This window comes from Microchirus variegatus (assembly GCF_963457635.1).
Source record: "Microchirus variegatus genome assembly, chromosome: 5".
Lineage (NCBI taxonomy): Eukaryota > Metazoa > Chordata > Actinopteri > Pleuronectiformes > Soleidae > Microchirus > Microchirus variegatus.
Genome location: NC_139806.1, coordinates 33,073,810 through 33,097,057, shown reverse-complemented (window position 1 = coordinate 33,097,057; position 23,248 = coordinate 33,073,810). Strand labels below are relative to the sequence as shown.

General features: G+C 38.0%; 1 protein-coding gene across 1 annotated transcript in view; it reads left to right on the top strand.

Moving 5' to 3' along the window:
* dpp10 (dipeptidyl peptidase like 10) overlaps window positions 1–23,248 on the top strand; it is a gene marked incomplete at both ends in the record, with an annotated part of 208,502 nt that overhangs the window by 129,366 nt on the left and 55,888 nt on the right. The window contains 2 exons of the mRNA XM_083890482.1: window positions 20,601–20,695; window positions 21,346–21,420. Of these exons, the coding sequence (XP_083746608.1) occupies window positions 20,601–20,695; window positions 21,346–21,420 (170 nt within the window). The remainder of the gene's footprint in view (window positions 1–20,600; window positions 20,696–21,345; window positions 21,421–23,248) is intronic.

Sequence of the window (23,248 nt, the reverse complement as noted above, 5' to 3'; positions counted from 1 at the left end):
GCTTAATTCAGTGCTGACTGCATTAGGTGCACCCCAAGTGCTGAGAACCAGACACAAAGAAAACCTTTGCTTTTGAAAAATTCACATACTGTATTTCACTCTTAGACAGCCTTTTTAGTGTGGAAATTCTGAAGTTTCTCTTTGTAAACTGCTTATTCCCCTGCACCAGATTCCATAGAGAAAATCATGCGATTTTACATCACAACACACATTAGTTGTTGAGTCACTGCTGCCTCCATCATTACATTTAAATGTGTCATTCTGTGACTTTGGTATTTTAATCAGATTTACCTTCGGGACACAAACTTACAAAATGAGGCAGCAGCAGACCAGCAGATCACATTTCCCAATGAGCTAAAAACAATAATATTCTCTATGGACTTTGGTGTCGGAGAGTGTGCAGCTTATGGCTTTCAGTTTACAGCTTTAAAAAGCTGTATAACTGCCCTTATTCTTAAAATAGCCTAGACCACTAATTTACAAAATATGTGTTGCAGCGCCTTGGTGGCCATGGAAATGACTGTTGTGGGTGGAGCTACCCTCACTTACCCTCATACATTTTACTCCGGTACCCCAAGGGAAGGGTGCCAAAGAATGGAACAGTAGGGGCCGGTTCTTTTGGTACTATTCCTAATGGAAATGCAAAAAAAATACATACTGTACCAAACCATTCCACTTGGTGGAAAAACTGCGTTTTGTACTTTAATCTGGGGTACATGATGGAGCCGTGGCTAGTACTGGGGACACTGTGCCTTTCTTGTGGACATGCTCTTCCCTGCTAGCTGCCATGCTTCCTTTCTTGCCATGCTGTGTGCATCTAAAGAGAAGTGTAAACAACAAATTCAAATGAATCGATTAACTCAATTTATCACCCTAGCCTAGGGCTGAACGATATATCGCATTTGCGATAATATCGCGATATGATCAAGTGCAATTTTCTAACCGCAAAGGCTGCGATTATACGCTGTTCACGTGACATGCGCGTGTAAAACATGTGATATAAATATAATGAACGAGATCGTCTAACCACAGACGCTGCACTCTGGTCACATGAAGGCTCCCTGCGCTCTCACATGCGCGCGTTGCGGAGGACGAGTCACGGCCCGTTTTTGTGAATGGAATAGGTGAGGGCGGGTCGGTAAGGTGACTATGGAGCTTCGGCCGCTGTCCGAACAGCTGTTCAGTGACTGTGCGTGTCCAAGCGTGTGTGTGTGCGCGTGTGTCGTGCGAACGAGCTTGCGCTAATGTTAAGAACGGGGGTGGACACAACAATAAGCCGTCTACACGATTGAAGACGGCATCTCACCCAGTCAAGATCCTACACAACAAGCGCAGGTTCAAAAACCTGAGTCGTCTGGAGACACATCTGTGCCAGCGGAGAGTTTCTCTCTGCTCCGCTTTTTTTTGACCCTCATTTTTATTATCGCTGCTTTGATGTTCAATAATGGACAGTTTTGAGCCTAAAACGACATTGTACACTGTAGAATAGTTAGTTTCCACCCCGCATTGCTGCAGTTGCTGCTGCTGTAAAAAAAAAAAAAAAAAAAAAAAATATATGTATATATATATATATGACTTTAATGTAGTATAGTATTGGCCATACTTATGATGTATTGCTTGTCCCTGTTTAATAATACAGAAGATTAAGACCTTTAAAAAATAATCGCATCGCAATCGCAATATTGGCATGAAAAATCGCAATTAGATTATTTTCCATAATCGTTCAGCCCTACCCTAGCCTACTTTAAACTATCCATGTAAACCACCTTGACATCTCTGTATGCATACACACAGACTGACTCACGTGTTCAAATCCTCTTTTTCTTGTGTCTATCGTAGACTAAATATTGAGGCTTCGTCATTTCTGTGAGCTCCGGTGGCACTAAGCCGAGCTCACAGTTATAAGCCTAACACGTCTCACACTCTTCTCCAGCTTCCATGAGCTCCTGTTCGCGCATCCTATTTGTACAGCTCCTGACACCGCAATTATTGCTACACCAAACAGCAGAGGACACTGATCAAAAGGGAGAGGTTGAATTCTCCTATTTTCTCGTTTTGTCCACCCTCAATGTGTCAATTTTATTTAATAAAATTAATAATTATTGTTTTATTTTGCAGAAAGTCGCACATGAGCAAAGCCATTAATGCATCAGGAGTCTAGCCAAGAGCTATTCACCAGTAACATTTTTTGACAATGTCTGCTCAATTTATCATCGTGCAAAAACATTCACAAGTTAAGCTACCCGAATAGAGGCTCATAACAACATCCAGCCATAACAACACAGCTGTCAGGGAGCTGTCATGTCAAAGCACATGGTGTTTAGGCTGGAAAAAGGGAGTTCAGCCAGTATAAAGTACAGTAGCAATCAAGTGAAGAAATGAAATGCCCGTCACACTCTTTGTGAGTCAGTGTTGGGAGAGTATTTACATTTTGAGGGAAGGAAAACTATGCAGATGTGTTTTTTTTTTTAAATCATCTACTATGTATCCACCATGATAGTGCAACATAAGATGAGTTTCCATCAGCTTGTTATTATGTGTATTTTCAATTTATAAATAAAAAAATGGAATGACTGGAAACAGAAATCTCAAGAACTTGTCTTTAAATATGGTAAAAGAAACAAACTCTGCCTTTCGACACTGCTCGGGTGGTAGATCTATTACTTTGCTGTCTTGGCATTATTTCGCAAAGGGGTGGAGGAGCAGTGTTGTTTAGGCATTTTGAAGACCAATTTCACAACATGCAGGGATATGATATTAGCAAAACTTAAAATCAAAATATTCTGTTTGGTTAGAATTTGACAGTGGTGGTACCTTATTCTCCTCTTGTCCAGGACTTTCAAGGTTCGGTTATAGACACTCTACGGCCTTAACTGATGACTGGTGAGCTTGGGACCATGTGGTTAAGCCATGGGATAAATGTGAAAGAATCATAGTGTTCATAAAAATAAAAGCACAGTCATAAGTCAGGCGGTTTCTTATCAAAATAAAATAGCCCAGGTTGGCCTTAATGGTTTTACAGATTTTCTTAATATGACTTTTAAAAATTCAACTGAAAGTCTATAATTATTCCCAGATACTTCATTTCAGGTACTTGTTCAATAGGCTCACAATTAATTTGTATATTTAAGAGTTGTGTTAAAGGTAGGTTTTTAATGGAAAACAGACAGAGTTTGTGTAAGCATACTGTTATTGTACCTATCAGTATGGTTTCTCCATATATATTAGCACAAATAGTTTATTTTTTATTATTATTATTTTCTTTCCTGTTATATTTTTGGTATGTGGTGTATTTATCATTATCTCTGTTTCTCTTTGAAATGTAAACCACAGCATCCAGCAACTGACTTTTAGATGTATTCATATCAAAGGACACTACGCCCCCCAATGGTGTCTGCTCAGGTTCTAGGTGGATGAAGCCACAATGATAATCATGTTATTATCAGTGTTCACCATGAACCACTCCATTATTGACCCCTTGTGAACCAACCTGTGGGAGGTACACTGAGGTAATGCAAGCCTTTTAATAGAAAATGATAATGACATTACAGAGGTCTGTCATTAGTTCAGACTTAGCTGCAAAATCAGACGTTCAACAGATATCATTCACCACCAAGAAATCTCAGGCCACGTCCTGTGCTCATTTTGCATTAAAAAAGGCTTTATGAAACATGTAAGTTAATTTATTCCTCCTGAAAGACACGGTGCAAAGAAAATGTTATCTCTGGCTATATCAGCCGTAATGACAACGCAGTGTAATACTTAGTGGCAGAATATTGATTGGCTTGTAACTGGCTGTGGAGGGAAGACAGTGATGTATTGGATGGAGGTGAATAGCTGACAGGTCTCAGCAGAGGGTTCAAACCACCAGTCACAGCCCATTCATGCTGAGAGGACTCAGCTTTGTGACTCTGACCAGCGTGATTTGTTATGAAGGAAGGGGAATTCAGATGTAAGCATCTCAAAATCAATAGTCAGATGTATCTCTATCTTTTCATATCTGGAGAAAATAATTAAAAAAAACACAGATCATAAGCAGCTGAAAATGAACCATATCAAGGTAAAAAGGTGAACTATCACATTGTACAGTTTGAGAAAAACAGTTTTCTTGGTTTTCATGCTTCCTGGTTCATGACCTGTTTTACTCAGTAAAAGTTACTTACTAGTTTGGGATTATTTGTTGTGCTATGCAAAAAAAGAAAAGGGGACACAAATCTCACACACATTAATTGTTTTTAATTAAAGGCAAACTTTTACAAATTAAAATGCTGACAAAATAAAATATTGAAGCACATCATGTATCAGTCAAAATGAGTCAAAGGTTTTTTTTAATTCAGGCCAACATTTTGTTTTACTAAGTAACAGGTGTGATTTAAAATGTCGCTAAGATACTGATTCGACTGAGGACCATTCGGTGTTGAGTTTGCCTGTTAGGCCCATAAGCACCTGGGCTCTCTTTGGGTACTGTGGCTTCCTCCCGCAGTCAAAACATGTAGATTGGTGATAGGGTTATTTGAACACTTTAAATCGGCCATAGGTGTAAATGTGAGCGAGGATTGTCGTTCCTCTCTGTATGGCCTAGTGATGGACTGCCAACCTTTTCAGGGTGTACCCTGCTTTTTGCCCTATGTCACCTGGATTGACTCCAGCACCCACTGCGATCCTTACTGCTCACTGCTAAACTTTGGCTCTCTGTTGTTATGATGTGTCCTCACATCCACGCAGGGCAGCTGCATCCCCTAGTCATTCTGTCTGACTGTTAAAGGTCACATAGAGGGGTCCTGTTGCACATAAATGTTAGTTATGGAGGTCTACTTACATATATTAACTTGTTTTTATGGTCAAAAACCACCTAGTTGCTGTGAACTAGCCGATAGAAATCCTCTTTTCTGACAGTGTATTTCTGCTGCGAGATTTCAGAGTGAACTTTCACCCCCAGAAGACAGAGTCTTGTGATTGGCCAGTACTATCCAGCACATCCGTTCTCAGAAGCGCAGCGCCCCCCTCTGGAACGGCGGATGCACTGCTCCTCATTATCAAAACATTGTTTTAACAGTGTTTAAAAATAGCTTCTTCACGACTCCCCGCCGCAGTCCCTTTTATGACTTTAAACCGGAGTCAGACCCAGAGTCAGAAGACACTGTTGCTCGTGAAACACCTCCACAACGGACGTTATTCTTCTTCTGCGGTTCAATGTACGCAACCGGATGTGCCCGGACTACCGCCCGGAGCAGGACGATCGGTTGTTCAGGAGAACCGCTGCTTACGTAACTATTACGGGATTTTCAGTGATCTCGTTGAGCCCCGAGATTACAATAAAACACAACGTTCTCAGCAATGGCTGAACTGTTTGTTTCGAACCGTCAGGCTTCATAAACAAGGTAATGACGCAGATACACACCAAAAAAACAGCGAAAATAGGAACTTCCGGTCTAGTTCCGATTTAACTTGTTTCTTTTTTCTATCAAATTCCATCTTGAAGAACAACACTTCTACTGTATAAAGGCTGCAGGGAAAGTTGTCAGGTTGAGGTCAACCCAGGGGCACAGTGGGGCTTGCAGCTCCCCTGTTGTTTCAGGAGCCAGTTAGACTTTAACAGCAGCCCTCAGGGGATCGTAGCACTTTACTTGTTCATTTGGTCCAGTCTCCTGTTTCCTCCCAGAGAGCTTTGATTTGTCTTGGGTGTAAACACCAGCTCAGGTTCAATGTCTAGTCTGCAGGTGCCAGGAAGTCTCCCAACTAATTTACAACTGCAGGAAAGATGATAGGGTCCTTGTCCTTGAAAGGAGGTTTTGAAATAGACTGTAATGTGTAACACCTAGTATAGTAAAATTAGCACAGGTAAGATCTCGGTGACCCATGAGAAGATAAGTGAGCGAGTGAGTGAGTAGATGTAAAGCATATTATACACATAATGATATGAAAGTGAAAATGATTGGTTGATTAATCTGATTAATTAACAACAAATGTGGACTATGGCCTTAGAGGGCGCAAGTCAGCCCAGCGCAAAACGAGTAAAATATGTAAAAATATATATTTTTTTCAAAATGAGGGATTTTAGTTTTTTTTTTCAAAATTGTTCAAGTTGAAGTTTGGAAGAAGCCACTACATGCTTCAAATGACAGTACTCACATTCTAGAGCTTTTGTTGTTTTTTGAATCATGTGTGAATGGCACAGCTTTGTGTATGAAGTATTGACTGAGATGCAAATAACTCAGTAACGAGCTGAGATCATCAGCTCATTCAGGAACATTCTGATTCATCCACACTACACCACAGAGCCACTTCAATGTATTTCATTAGTGCCTGCGGTGGCAAGGCAGTTTGATTTGATATTAGAAACATGTGTCTATCTCTGATCCTTCTCTCTTCAGTTTTGTTTTTAATTTTATGAAACAACAAAAACAGATGATGGAAATATTACAACACAAGTGTAAGGACAAGAAATGATAACAGAATAAGCCACCCCCCCCCTTCCTATATATATTTTAATGTTATTTCATTTCAAACCTTAAGAGGTTATTATGAGTTTTTTTAATGTAATGTATATGTATTGTTCTGTGTAGCTCACAGCAATAGCACACTCCCTGGCCAAAAGTCTTGTCGTTTATCCATTTTAAAGAAACAACAGCATATAACCTGACTATTAATTAACCCATTGGTTTTAGAAATGGCTCATATGAAAGCTAAAACCTCCCAAATTATGTCTAATATACTAAAATAAATTTGCTTCACTGAAGAAGAATGATAATTTAATGAACACAGAAAGGTCCGATTTTGGCAAGACAAAAGTTTTGTTTGTTTTGATTTTTGATGAAATATCAATGTAATTCCCTACGATGCAAGACTTAACAAGTACAATTCTTCTAATTTGCGACTCTCACCAGTCATTAGACATTCAAATCTTGATTATTAGAGGAGGAAGTAGCATTTTGTCACTGTATTGTTTGAAAAAGTGCAAAGTAAAGAGCAAACATTATGCAAATATTTGTATATTCTGATTAAGTTGATCAGTCAATTGAACAGATTACCCCAAAGTAATGTACTCAAGATCCAATAAGAGATGCTTTTTATGTAAGTAAACTTGTACAGAATATGATATACTTACTTCAATGTGACGCTAAAAGTGTTAAGTTATTTTTAATTTCAAATGTAATTATTTAACTTTCCTTTCCTTCCTTGGCTATGACATGGTGCCACTCAGTATGGATCTGTGGATAGCAAGTGTGTAGTTGTTGTGTGATTCTAATAGATTCACTTTATATACACACCTCTGTGCTGCCATCCCCTTGGGTCGTAAGGACCAATGCATTATGGAGTGACATTCATATTCCATAGCTAACCTGCACAACCCTGCCATAAAGCTCTGACATTTCACTTAATTAAGTCCTCTGTACTTTGATGCTCTATCTCAGATACAGGGATAGTGTGCGAGGAAGGTGGTTGACGACAACTTCCACGTGTTTATCAAAGCCTGGCAAAGCTTATTGCTCACATTTTGCTTCATTACTATGAAGAACCACGCTGTAGTTTCTTTGACCACCATTTTGCTGGGTACAATAATAAATACAGCACCATACATTTGAATTCACAGCTCAAAATACTGCCATGTAAGTAAATGGCAGTAAGATACATTTTATATTATGATGATATATTATGAAAAGGAGTCTAACAACTGCATAGAAGAGAAGAATGATGATTAAAAAAGTGGATCAGCATTGTAAACCTTCCTGTCTTGACCTTAGAGGAGGAGATTTAAACTATAAGCCTTGTTATCACGCTACAACAAAAGAGACACAATACAGTATTAGTATTTTATTCAATTTATTATTTATCGACTGAATCTTACCTTTTTTTGGCCTTTTTGAAGTTGATAATGTGGGTCATCTGGGAGCTGCTCTTATCGTGAATGTGATCCAGTGCATAATTTATTTCACCCCACAAGGAAGTCAGAGTAATTACCGAAACACTGTAGGCACCTCTACATGACATTATGTTTTGGTGATTTCCAACCACCCCCACTCCTCCACGACCCAGTTTTAAGAGGCTTGTATCCAGTCAAACTGCTGAACACACATATTTTCCAGCATTAGACTTTTTTAACAACAAAACATTATATAAATATATATATATATGCATGTACATATCGGAAAACCTATTTACTAATTTACTATTTACTTGGTTTGGTGTTTTGGTTGGTTTGGTAACCCACCATTATCCACCCCAAATCACAGCTTGTAGCAGTCCAACACATGGGATACCAGCAGAGAGCAGGATTTTGGAAAGTTACGAAACCTAAAAAGCCTCGGTACCCCTCTCAAAAACATCTCAACTAGAGGAGAAGTTAAAGAAGGGCCTGGTGTAGAGCTGTGTTAAAATATTATATCTGAAAGTGGAGAAGAAATTGACAGATGCTGTGTAGATAATTTTCTCCCAGGAAAATCAGCAGGGAGGCAAATCATCAGCCAAGGTTATCTCACCTTCTCCTTTACCTCTGCCTCTGTATACATTTTTTTTTAATATTTTGTGTGGCCTTGTCATTGCCTTCTTTCACCATGTGATAATGCTCTGCTGCTTATCTAAAGCAGACACACGTTCCATATCCACCTGTTGCTGACATTTGAACATTAAACAAATAGGTTAAATGTTTGGGAATACAAGTTGTCCACAGAAAGCCAAATGATGGTTGACTTGACCCCAGGGTCTGATTGGCATGCCTTACCTCAGCTAGATCTGAATAGTTTTCTTCGATACAACCCTGCTTTAATTAGTACTGGTCATGTTAACATGGAAACTGTAGTTTGTGTCCTTTTGTTGTTGTGTTTTAAGTTAATGACATTGCGTTTTCTGCTTTTGTTGTTGTGTGCTCAGTTAATCTTGTTGTGTTTTCTGCTTTTGTCATTGTGTTTCGTTAATGTTGTTGTGTTTTCAGTTAATGTTGTTGTGTTTTCCTATTTGTGGTGGTGATTTGCACTTCAGGGCCACCATAGTTCTGTCATTTAGATCAAAGCTTATGGTGCACATGATGTTACTGTGTGTGTTTGGTGACCTTCGTATTAAACACCTTGAGATAATGGAAATGTTCCTGTCAGAGTCACAGGGGAACTGCAGGTTACAGGCGTAACTGCTGACTGTACAGGAACAATGCAGCATCCAGATGTACAGTATGTTGCCAGGTCCCTCTGAAGCAGAATCTTCTGCTTTCCTTTGATTCACAGGAACCACGGGTATTGCTTTTTGTTCTCAGAGGGAGGATTGCATTTGTGGCTGACCTTGTTTTAGATGAAGGTTATGATGAGACAGAGGACAATAATGCACAGATTATATACAGTAATACGGGAATTAATGATTAAAAAAAAAATCACTGCCCGCACTGCTTATTTACATCTCCACATAAACAGACTCCACCCCTTGCTCACCCCCACATCGTCGCCATCTCACCTCTCTGTCCCCCCTGCCCGCCTCATCACTATGGGGGGCAGAGCCTTCAGACTCTCCCCCCCCAGCCCTGGAACACCCTGCCACCTGACCTCCTTAACTGTGCCTCTCTCCCCATCTTCAAATCAAGATTAAAAACTCATCTGTTTCAGGCTGCCTACTCCCTCTAACCTCCCTACTTTCACCACCCTTGCCTATTTTATTGTACTGATTTCATGCCATGGTTTATTTTTATGTGGCTGCAGTGCTACAAAACCTATCTCGTCCTACAGCTTTTGATCACCTTCAAACACTGTGGACCAGTTGAGGAACAGAATGAGTGGGAAGGTTTTTTTAAATATGGCGCACGAGAAACTCGTATAACTTTACGATGGAAGGTCCGATCTGAACCAAACTTACCATGAGTGATGATGGGTAGTTGCTGAAGAAGACTATGAAGAAACGGTCAATTTTTAAAAACAGCGCCTCCTGGTGGTGGCAGAAAACATACAAAAAAAAGTTGATTTAAGATTTTGGGAATAACTTTTACAGATATCATCGTAGCACACTCACAATTACTGACAAAACACATGGTAGATGATGTGTGTACAATATGATGCTGAATCGTTAAAGGGCGTTGCCATGGTAACAATGGAAAGTCAGATTTTTTTTAACTTTGCGAATCCTGGTCCATTCTGAATTAAACTTGCTTGGATTGATGACAGGTCAGCCCTGAAGACGTATATATGAAAATATAAAATTTCAAAATGAGTGCCCCCTGTTGACAGCAGACAGACTTACATTTACGGTTTTTCATGCTGTTCAAACAGGGATTGCTGTATCCACTTGAAAATTAAAGACTTGAGACAATGGAAATTATCTCTGACCACAGTATATCTGTCTCATATGTCACATGTTTCAAAGCACTTAAGCACAGGTTTTTTTTATCTACTCTCTTTTTTTAAGAAAAACAAAGCTTTATTCTGAAATGTGTGCTGGACTACAGCCTTTATTTCTGTTTACGAGCCTGACACAGTTAAAATAATCTGAAGTGTACCTCCAGTACGGGTAAGCAACTACTGGAGCCCTCGTGAGCCCACACACAAGCGCAGATACACAAATTATGAGTTATCACCAGCCCTCATGAGTATAGTAACATTTCAGACTCACCATTGACGACAACAATCAGCTCTTATTATCTCTTGTTGAACTGCTCATAATGATTTACATAATTCATCGTGTTGTGTTAAGTGTCCTTTAGATCAATCACTTATGAGTTCCCACGTATTATTATCACCACTTATGTTTACCCATGCAGGACATAGCAATACACAGCTTCATACTAAAAAAGTCCTGGCATTTAGTAGAGAGTAGAGAGGAGGATTTAAATGTATATTTATAGGATTTTCAAAATCTATATAAAATGTAGCAGACATAGCACAGCTGCTCTGCAACAGACACACTCGCTGTTTGTACAACAGAGCTAAACAAGCTACAGCAGATCATCACAGCAGGTATCACACTCTGCACACAAACCAGTATGAACCCAGAGATAAGTTACTTATTATCACATCTACAGATATGCGTATCAGCATGATACAGTTTTAACCACTTTTGACATTTTTGGTGGAAATGAAGGTAATCATACAATGAAACAATTTCCTGGTTATGAAGGTGGTTAGTTTTAACCACATAAAGCAGCTCGTTATGGCTATGGGGCGGACCATGGATTTTGACACACTGTGTTGGATGTTCCCCATAAAAAGACACTGTTACATGTATAACAATCTGCAACATTGGTTGGGCATTGGTCTGCAACTGTGGTCTGCTGCTTTCTCGCGGGTGTCCCGCTTATTATCACCAACCACCAACCAGTTCTCCTTCTCCAAATGAGAATTTTGCTTTAATTCTTTGCTCAAACTATGCTGTTTTAGAAATCCTTTCTTTTCCATCTAGAATGTACAAATTGAATGTTTTAGAAGGTTAGAAAAAGTAACTCAGCAAAGATGTTTTTTCTGGTGGAGACCAGGCTGGGAACTTTCATCTTTGAGGTCAAAGCTCCATGCAAGTCATGTTTGTTTTTTTGGTCATTAGAAGCATAATTTAACAAATGATCATTCGTTAGTGTGTATCCAAATTAATGTGCTATGGGTGTAGAAAGATTCAGAGGAAAAAGGTCACATGTGACTGCTGTTCACCTGAAACATCAGTATGTTTGCCACACATTGGCAGCCATTACCAGCTATTGCTCTGAGTGGTTGTTATATTCATAATGTTGCTGTAAATGAGCACCTATATCATTCATCTCCTCAGGTTTATTTTAATTTTTTCCATGTAATATTTAATCAACTTGAGTGCCATTAACTTAGCAATGAGACGTTATGTAATGTTTACAGTATTTCACCATAAGAGGAAGGCAGACAGAGTTATTTTATGAGAAATTGAATAATTATGTCTTCCTTTTTTTTCCTGACACAAAAAAAGACACAAAACAGACAGAAAGTAATAGCATAACATATTTTTGTGAGGACAATTTTTGCAAACATAATAATAAATCCACCAAGACAAAAAAACCATTTATATATATATATATATATATTGGAGGCATCCATTCATTTGTCTTTTCATTTGTGTATGGATTTGTCCTGCATTCATTTCAATGTGCAGACATGTGTGGTGTATTATATACAGACCTTTGAATGTGCATTTATTCTTATGTTCTATAATATGCTTTGAATTTGTGCTTTCTGTTTCAGAGTTCTGTTTTGAAAGGAACTGATTTATTTGCTTTGATTTATTCTTATTCAATGAAGCGTTTGTGTTTTTATATGTATATGGCGTGCATAAATAAAACTTTTCTGTGAAATTATTGTAATCAATAATCACAAATGTTTAGACAATGACAGTGGGTATAGTTCAATGTGAAAACCTTGTGTAGTGGGCAGTGGAATAACTATTGGTTTCCATATGTGGCGACTGCTGGCTGAGATGAGGGATAAGATTTAATAAATCCTGGAACTTAGCCTGCTCCAGGCTAACGCTAAAGGGCTAAAGATAAATCTCCATGGTAATCTCCTGTTTTCACCTATCCTGTTTTCGAACAACCGGATCACAGATAAATTAAGCCAGGATAAGCAACACAACCCGGCTTAATCCCTTATCCTAGTTTTGTGCAACCGGCCTCTGGTGATACGGCCTCTTGACACAAACGGGTTTGAATGGCTATTAAAGGTAACCATAATATTTTGTGGTCACAAAAACCCACCCATTTCCTTGTTGTTGTTTTTTTAAGATGCTTTTCCTGATCCTAGGTGTCTTTGTTCCAAATAAACTGGGATATGTAACTATCAAGTGAATAGAAAAAGTGTTTTGGAATCAATACTGGTATACATTGAAAGAGATATAAACACTTAAAACACTTAAATCTGAATATTCTTAGTCTCACAGACACCCAAATATTAAAAGCTTTCTGCAGATATCTTAAATGGCAAGTTTGACAAAGGATAGACTGAGGCAGCAGCATTAATAGGCAACAATTCACTCTTATTCTTGTTGTAGCATGAGACACCAAAGCTCATATTAGTGGGGATGAAAAGGTCAATACGACTACTGATGGTGTTAATAAAATCAGAGTCAGTGAGCAGAAAATATTTGAAGCGCCATCGTGTTACGGACCTACCAGGAAGTGAAATATCCACCATGACAATTGCATGGTCAGATATGGCAATAGGCCTGTACAAGCACGAGCTGACAGAGGACAGTATTATTATTATGATTATTATTATTATAATAATTATTGCATTTTTTATAGTGCTTTTCTAGAAGCACTTTACAAATACCCATTATTAAGTAACACATTCTTACTGGTTTTGGTAAGCTACGTGTAGCTCTGATGGAAGCATGGCTGCCAACTTGCGCCAAGCGGCCTCTCCGACCACCACGATCATTTACACAGACAACCAATCATTCATTGTGGGAGGAAGCTGGAGAACCCCAATAAAACCCACACACACGGGCAGAACATGCAAAGTCTTTGCAGGAGGACCCTTGGTCATCGAAGGTGTTCCAACCGGGGATAGAACCCAGGAACCCTGGGTCTACTTGCCGCAAAGGCGAGAGCGTTGGTACTCATCGGATATTGCAAATTGTTCCATAAACATTTGGATGATTTTGGATGATTTAGACAAAGTACTGGGCCTATTTGAAGAACGGTCCAGTGAAGGATCCAGACAGCAGTTAAAATCTCCCCCAAGAATAAGCTGGCAAAAAGAGAGAAAAAGAAATGTTTGAAAAACTCATCATCCCAATTTGGACCATATACATTTGCGAATTCCAGATTACTGCCACTAATTCAACCTGTAATAATAATGAAACGTCCATTGGGGTCTGATATGACAGTGGACTCAGAGAATGGGACAGATTTATGAATAAGTATAGTTATGTTAGCCGTGCTAGCCATTGGCAGAGACTCCCTTTCTTTTTCTTGCCGTCCCTTTGAGTTTTTACATTTTGAAGTAGTAGGCTACAATTAGCACCTTATAAAATGTTTGAAGATAATTGTTTAAGGAAAATAGGGAGGTTAAAGGAGTAAATAAAAGTTTGAAAGTGGGAGCAGACTGTGCACGTGTCTACTCCGCACAGCTCATAACCAGAAGTCCTTTGGTACTATTCTTATATGCAGGTATAAAAATAAACACAGCACAAAACAGACACAATTACAGCACGTACTGCATCCTCCCAAAACAACAAAATAAAACATGCAAAGAAAACAAAGTATAGGATTTAAAAATGTATTAATGATTGACTAAATAATTCAAGTCAATTGATTCTATAATACTGAAATAAAGATGTGAATATAGATTGTATAGATATATACAATCTGAAATTCCAATACATTTTTTCAAAAAGAAATTGCCACTTGCCTCGTGTTGTGTGTTCACAGCATAAGAATGTCTGGATGTACCATAGTTATAGCAAAAACAGGAAGCCAGTCAATATATTACTGTCGGTGCTGAAAAAACAATTTTTATCAACAAGGAAACATAAGCGTCTTTAGCAGTGACTGCGCCATTTTAATGAGCAACAACAACAACAATTCAGCACTAGCTGTGGCTGAATCATTTCTTCTAGCTAATGCGACCATATTTCCTTCCAGCATCTGCAGAACTGCGGTACTTGTGTTCTATCTATAACAAGTTGGCTTTGAGCTTGACCAGCTGTGACATCTGCTCAAACCTCAGGGACTGCAGATGCAGCATTCAAGCCTTACGCAACCTTGGCTAAATAATTTGTGTGTGCTATGCATATTATATACAGTGCAGAGAGAATTCCCCTTTGGGCCCCTGTGCTTTGCTCAGCTGTTCGTCTTGGTCCACCAGTGGATGTGACCTTTGGTCGTGGCTGAAATTTGCTTATTGTTCACCTCAGTTTGTTCTGATGTTGTTAGGGGTCACAAGATTGTTTTGTTTTATCATGATCATTTTCACTGACCATGAAAGCTCAGCTTGTATTGAGCTACCGTGTAAAAGGTACACGGTTGCAAATATAGGTGGACGTGCAGTGGGCACACGCCCACTACTGCTCTTCAAGTAATGTTTTTTTTATTGGACAGTTTCTCTGAGGCCCATCATCTCCTACCACGCGAAGCTGGTGCAGCACTTGATTGTAATTGTCTCATTCAAGGACACACCATTCTCTTTTAGGTGCTCCCTGTTCTTTTCAAAACGTTCAACAGTATTAGTAAGCAGCTATTTTCTGACTGATGCTGGCCTTCACTCATTTATCTTTTTTAGATTCAATGCTTTTACTGACTGAAACGCTGCATTACATTTTTTCTGACAGGCTCCAAATGTCATGACCCCTGGATCATTCAGGCACTTTTAGTTGGGCTGTTTATTAATCTCTGTGCTTTTAGTTCTGTCTGGTTTTCAATTCTTACTTTCCTGTGTTATTTAGAGTTTAATCCATTGCAGGCTATTTCTGTTCCTTTATTGAAAACTGCATTTGCGTCCTCCGTGTTTACATCTCTATTATAATAACATGGAAGAGGATGACATACTGATATGGCATCTCAGTATGAGTTTGATGCTATTATGCTTAATGTATTGGTACTGACCTGAACAACAGACAAATATCCTGTATGACCTTGATAAAGCTGCAGAGTAAGCACATGGTGTGGAGATACAATATACTGACCATCTCTTATTCCATAAGTGAACTCTCATTCCATAAGTAAAGTAAGTCTGGTTAAATGAAAGCCAAGTCATTTCATTATTCATCACGTCACAGATGTAGATCATTACTTATACATAAGAGCCTGAGCTTCTTATTTTTCCTGATATGAGCGTTTCATTATTTAGGAGAAAGTGCAGAGACATGATAATGTTTTAGAAATCACACAAATGCTTCATGGATTCACTTATTTGAGATGAAAACCATCGTACATTAGATTAAGATTGTGTGGATGATTAATTTACTGTATAATCTTTAAAAAATATGGATTTTTTTTAACATTCTTGAAAACGTATGTATTGGTTTTGTGTGATTGAACATTACTTTATTAAATTAAAAAGATAGTTCAGGGTTTTTATTAAAATCACAAAATCAGCGATGGAGGCATTTTTTGCTTTTAAAATAGCTGAGTTTCTCTGTGAACCTCTGTGATATAAGTGTAGTCACTCAAACTTCAGTTTCCAGTCAGAAAAGGCTGTCAAAAGTCAAGAGAATCTGGCTTTTGCATACAGTGGTATACAAAAGTTTGGGCACCACTGTAAATTTTCATGATTTTCCTTGATAAATCATTGGTTGTTTGAATAAGAAATTTCAGTTAAATATATCATACAAACACAGTGATATTTGTGAAGTGAAATAAAGTTTATATGAGTTACAGAAAGTCTGCAAGAATGATTGAAATAATATTAGGCATGTGCATATAGGTTTAGGCACCACACAAGAAAAAATCGGTGCATCCTCCTTTTGCAGAAATAACAGCCTCTAAATGCTTCCTATAGCTTCCAATTAGAGTCTGGATTCTGACAGATGGTGTTTTGGATCATTCTTCTTTTCAAAACATATCCAGTTCAGTCAGGTTTAATGGTTTCCGAGCATGGACAGCCCGCTTTAAATCACACCACACATTTCCAATAATATTCAGGTCTGGGGACTGAGATGGCCATTCCAGAACGGTGTATTTGTTCCTCTACATGAGTTTAGGGTCAATGATCTATGATATCATTCATATGCTGTCAGCACAGCTGTTGGTCCAATGATCTAAAATAGTCCACAACACACTGACTAGCAGAGCTGGGAATTGTACCATCAACCTTTGGGTTGAAAGATGACTGATTCGGCTGACATATTTCAAAGGACCAGTGTGTACATGTTTAACAGGAGCTTGACACTACCCAATTTGTACCAGAAACATGATTTGTTCTGAATAACCAGTGTGACTACTTCCTGTTATTGCTAATGTATTATGGCAGTTGTGGAATGACTTAACAATACACAAATGTGTATTTGATTTTGTAGAGTTAACTAAACAGAGTGAAATATAATTAAACATTGTGTAATGTATTTTAATTGTTAAGCTTTTTTTTGCCTAACACTATGGCAAATGTTTTGCAAAAGAAGTAGCAAAAAAAAGCTATTGACTCTTGTTTTGAAAGCCCCGAAATAAAGTAATATAATCTGATAGAATTTAAAATCGCTTAATAGGAAGTAGTCACACAGTTTACACATGCACAGGACAAATCATGTTTCCAGTAAACATCGGGTAATGACAGAGCTGGGTCAGCTTTACAGATGCCACCATGATGGACCTTTATGATTTTACAATAGCCCACAATGGACAAAATACACATTTGGGAGGGTGCAGTGAGGGATATTCAGCAGCAACTTCACTGATGAATATTGCAAAATTGTACCTACTGTACCTTTAAATGCTTTACATGTAAGCATGTTAGAGATACAAAGGTACTATACACATTAATATATATATATATATATATATATATTGCACTTTTTAACCTGGGTTTTATAGTCATGCTCTTGTTTTTTTATTGTTTAACTGACGGGCAAAACAGCAGAAGGAACTTTAGGATTATTGTTGAAGCTGGACTCAGGGTGCAGACACAGTGCCATCAAAACACAGCCTCGCCAGCTGCTGGGATAAGACTGAGTTCGGCAAAGACAGCTGTGATTACTTGTGAAGCTGTTCATTACTGCAGTGTATGTGACTGCTATAGTGGCACTGAAAAACCCAGACCTGACCCTGACACCCAGACACAAACACTCACAATTAATTATTTAGACCCTTCTGCAGTGTAGAAACAAAACCAGCACATAGGTTCGAGACCATGGAAGCAGCTTATTATTGCGTTTCTGATTGTGTGACCTCTCATAACCCAAGACTGTCCTCCTGTAACAACCGAGCCCATGAGTTGTCTGTTCCAGCATCTTTACGATGAACTATAGTTATGTTTTATTGCTAAACAACATCTAGTGGTCCCAGCAAATGTGACTATAAAAGTTATCTAACCAATAAAACAAGTACTCATTTTAAACCTAAACCACAATCTTTCCCCTACACCCAAATTAAACTCTTGCATGTTGCAGTGGCATCTCTCTGTATTATAATAAAGATAAAGATGGAGTCTATACAAATATAATTATGAAACAAAACTATGTGGAAACATAAGCATCAGGGGCTGAGAGAAAAGCTGCATTTGAGGTGAATGTGTAATACGTGTACTTGCTGTATCTGCCGTGCACAAGCACATCTCCAGAGAATGCACTGTGCCAGTTTGAAATCAAGAGTTATGTCCTGTATTTTTCATTGGCCTCCTCATTAAGAGTGATCTTTGGCCTGTAGTCCCTACACCACATATCTATATCACCTGTCTGGTATGATATATTACTGTGATGGGCATGCAAGGACATTAAAGGAACAGTCACGTGTGGCAGCATGAGAGTATTGATCAAACAAGCCCTGTTTGACTCATATCTGGTCAAGACTAAGAACAATGAATGTCTCATTTTGTTTTATCTAACTTGAATTAAAAGTCATTTGATTTGAGTTATTGTTGAGTTAAACAGATCTTATTTTTCGTTGCTTTTGTGTGTTTTTTCATGACTCACTCTATTGGTCCACACTCAAATCATAATATACTATAATGACATATCTATGATTCACATTCTACTGCACATCTCGTGTTCATGCTTGGGATGAGCCGATACAATACTGAGTATCGGTATCAGTCCAATATTGGTCAAAATCAATGGATCTGATATAAAAAAGATGGGAAAATGCAAAATCCAACACAAATGTGTTTGAAAGACTAAAATGAATGCTGTCTTGGTGTACACTGCTGCAGATCTACCACCATTGTCAAAAGTATTGCTGTTTAAGAATATATATATATATATATATATATATATAAATATAATTTATATTATTTATTATTTACTTATTTATATTATTAATTGCATTTCCATCATAAAAGCAGTGATTTGTGGGTGGTTGGCACTTTATTCTAATACAAAAGCACGCTGACTCACTCTTTTTTCTGCAAACAGTGGGAAATTATTAGGACCAGGAATCAGACATGGATGTTTACTCTCACCAGCAAAAATATTGTTTCGGAAATGTAATGAAAAGGATGTCGACAGTGACTGTGTTTACCTGCACTCACAAAAAAAAAAGATAACTAGCAATAATTGGGTAACTGGAAAAAAATGTTTTAGGTGTATACATGTCTCTAAGAAATCAGATTATTGACAGAAAACTAGGTGTTAAACAGGTTTTTGAAAAACCGATAACGGCAATAAACTGGTAATTATATTGGTTTATTCCGTTTACATGAGCACTTGAATAACCAGATAACTACAAAAACCCGATAATAATCGTTTTTTTAATGTGCATGTAAACGCACTCACTGAGGAAAACCTGAAACTCCAAAACAGATTACATATAGGCCTGAATGATTTAGTGACATTTTTTTGTGATATAACTTCTATTCACTCTTTCGCTCAATATACTCAAAATGGCACGAGACACCATCAAAATATGAATTACTTCATGCAAGGAGGACAACTTCCAGTACATATATGGGTTGTTTATGTATGTATTTGAAATGGCATAGAACAAATGGGACAATTAAAATGATTCAATTGCAGCCAATACAATTTGCTCACAGCATTGTTTCAAATTCAATGTTTATATATTTGTTTTGACCCCAACATATAGTATATATAGAATATTAGTGGTTTGCATAGCTGTTCGAGTACAGTAATGAATATGATGTACAATGTATGTTGTTTCGTAACAAGGGACAGGTTATTATCACCCTCAAAATAGCTCAAGTGGTTATCAGCTATTGACATACTGTATATCAAGTCTGTATTATGCTCGGCTTATAATGTCAAAAATGGCTAACATGTCTTACCTAAAACTGGTGAGACATGAATACAATGTATTGTTTATTTTTTTCTGTACTAGAGAGGTTAATCTCTTTAATCTATGACATATTGTCACTCTTTGGGTGGAAAATATGTGGCTCATGGCTCAGTTTGTTCAAAATAATTCACTGTTAAAAAGCTGCAGTAACATTGTCATTTAGTATGAGTATTGACTCTTGGCTCGATTAAGTCTCTGCTGCGCTGCTTGCAGCTTTTGATCTGACAGCATGTACATTGCATATGTACGCGTTTGTCCAAGTGTGTTTGCAACCGATTGTTTGCCTTTAACAAAAGACGAACAATAGAGTCAGATACATTGAAGCAGTCCAGCTCGGTACAAAAGCTGTTTTCCTGCCCGTGCAGCACAATGCTGTCTCCTCATCACTACAGAACATCATGCTGTGTTACCCAATATGTGAATAAGGTGTACGCCTTCCCTCTGTGTCGCTTCTTCTGGGAAATCTCTCTCACAGCTAATCACATTACATCAGTGTTGCTCAGACACATGTGTGTGTGTTTTGCTGTTTGTGGCAACATATACATTGAGAAAGCATTTGTTCTAATGGTATTTTTTGCAATTTTTGATATATTCCAGGGCGACTGTTTTGGCCTGTCTTTGCTTTGCAGATTTTTATCTATATGCTGTGCTTTTTTTTTTCTCTCACTTTGAAAATGGAATGTCTTTCATACAGCTGTCTTTGTTTTCTTTTTCTCTTTATGTTCCCCAGACTCTGAGGTCATCTACAGGAACAGCGATGGCCATGTCATCAAGTTCAACATCCTCACCAATGAAACAGTGATTGTCCTGACAAACACAACTTTCGTAAGTAGATGTTAGTCTCGCGCTATACTTCAACTATGAATTATTTTTCTTTATTATTGATTAAAATGTTGACACTCTTGCTTCATATGCCAAAGAAAACCTGAAGCAATCTTTCAATCTCTGAAACTCTCTACTGATATGAATATGTGTTTTATCCTCTTTATTTTAAAACTATCTCTAACGCACAACATAGTGTATCTGTAATTTGCTGTTTGGTCCACAAAATATCACAAAATGTTGACATGACCAGTGTTTCTTGAACCTCAAAATGACAATGTGTTAAAAAAAAAAACAAAGATATTTAGTCTCCTGTTGTAGAGGAATAAAACAACAACAAAACAACAACAAAAAAAACCAGAACATATTTTAACATGTAAGGAGGTGGATTCACAGAGACATTTTTTATGAAAAAATCAAACCAATTCATCAAAATAGTTGGTAATTAATTTAGCCAGCTTTAGTTAGCCGGAGGCGAACTGGACTTGCTTGGCTTAAGTTAAGATTTAAGATTTCTCTCATCCAAGGGGCTTCTTCATTTCTCTTTTTTGAGTCATTCCTTTCTAGTAGCCTTACTGTCTTTGTTGTAACATGTAATTACCATAGTATTAATTTATCTTCATGTCTTTTCTTTTATATCCACTTCCCTTTAGGTCAATTTCAATGTGGCCAAGTATTCTCTCTCACCTGACTTGAAGTATGTCCTCTTTGCTTATGATGTGAAACAGGTAAGTTTCTTAATCACCAAGTAAAATGGCGAACCTCTTTTTATATCATATATTATGAGTGAACACCACACTCATAAACACATGATTCCAAAGGAATCTTTCTGTTTGTTTTTTTGTATAGCTGCGTTGCATTTGTTTGAACTGCACATGTACACAGCTTCACAGTTGAGCAGTGTCTAGGACTGTTGAAGGTTGTTGTTTCTTAGAGAGTCATATTTTTCCCCCGAATATTAGATGCATTCAATTCTGGGAAAATAAAACAATATTTCCACAGGAATCCTGAAAAATAAGCTTTTTTAGAGACATCAGCTGACAACACAGATCAGTAAGGTGACATTATGTAAATCTTCACCCAATCTGATGTTTTCGTGTTTTATTTGTATCATTATTTTGGCAAAAGAATACAATTTGTGTCCATTCCCCCACAGTCTAAAGACTTCTAGGCATGGAGGCGGTAAATGTACGTGTGGATGGTAGATTTTGCCGGAGCTGCTTTCAGACGTAACAATTTAGACCGTCCTGTGTTTGCTGTTAACATACGGTAAACACAGCAAGAGATTGTCTGGGTCAGATATGATAACAACCGTAGGAGAATGTCCAAAAACATCCTGGCAATGGGAGAAGCCAGGTGGACGCTTATCGACTTGGTTTGCTGTGAATTACCCATAGCTTTTCCTGCTGTTGAGTTTGTAGCTGGCTTTTGTGGATATTTGCACAACCGCTCTAGATATTTCCAGGGACAGACTGAAAGTTTCTTACATTGTCTTGTGGTATGATGGTGACCTGTTAAGTGTGTGCCATGACACTCAGTGTCACAAACCTCTAAGGATAAGGGTTGGGTCATACATAACATGTTTTGCTGTGTGCATGCGCTTACAAGCCCTCAGCTCTGTTCATACTTTAAAAGAAAGTTGTTTTCACCCATACTCAATCTCATATTCTATTCCAGTTGTGTCACTTTCACACCAGGAAATTGTCTGCATATTGTATTCTTTGAGCGCTGTCTTTGTCAAACAACGTTTCGTGGTACCCTCTTCTTCATTGTCTCTTTTGACCAAAATAAGAATGTAATGCCAACAGGACTTGAGGGTGTTGTGTGCAGTCAGCCTGGAACCAAACTCGAGGTGTGCATAGATACATGATGTAGTCACTGTCCTATAGGAAAAACTTGCACCACTCAACCCACACGGTGACAGGATGTTGGTGTTGTGATGTTTTAACAGCCAATGTGCCAATTCGCTGAAAACATTCGCTGAATTCGCAACAGCCAATTCGCTGAAAACATGAGCCTTTTATATTCATATCAGAAGCCAGGGCAGCTCTACGGAGGCCACCATTTTGGAGTACCATATTTTTTACAATACCCCACAATGGACAAACTAAATCATGATTCCAAATGAAGGTTACATACGTAAGTTCTCCAACACACTTGGAAGGCAAGGGTGAGGTGAGAGATCTGCAACATACAACTTCACCAATAGAGAATTAATTAAATGTACTCCCTGTACTTTTAAACATGTCTTTTTTTTAAATATTTTAAACCAGAACAAACTGGTTTAATCTACTTTCAATTAAGGGCAAAAACCTTAACGTTTATCCATCTGATACGTTATCATGATATATATTGATATTAACTGAATCGAATGTTGTCTGAATCCAGCAATGACATCAACATCACATTATGGCACCAGGTGTAAGATAGTAGCCTAAAGCTACAATCAACCAACAATACTGTCTGTAGGAGGCTACTACTCCCAACTTACAAAAAAAATATATCCAATGCTGCCAACCTACAATCGTCATCTCAAAATGTTGAAATATATACAAC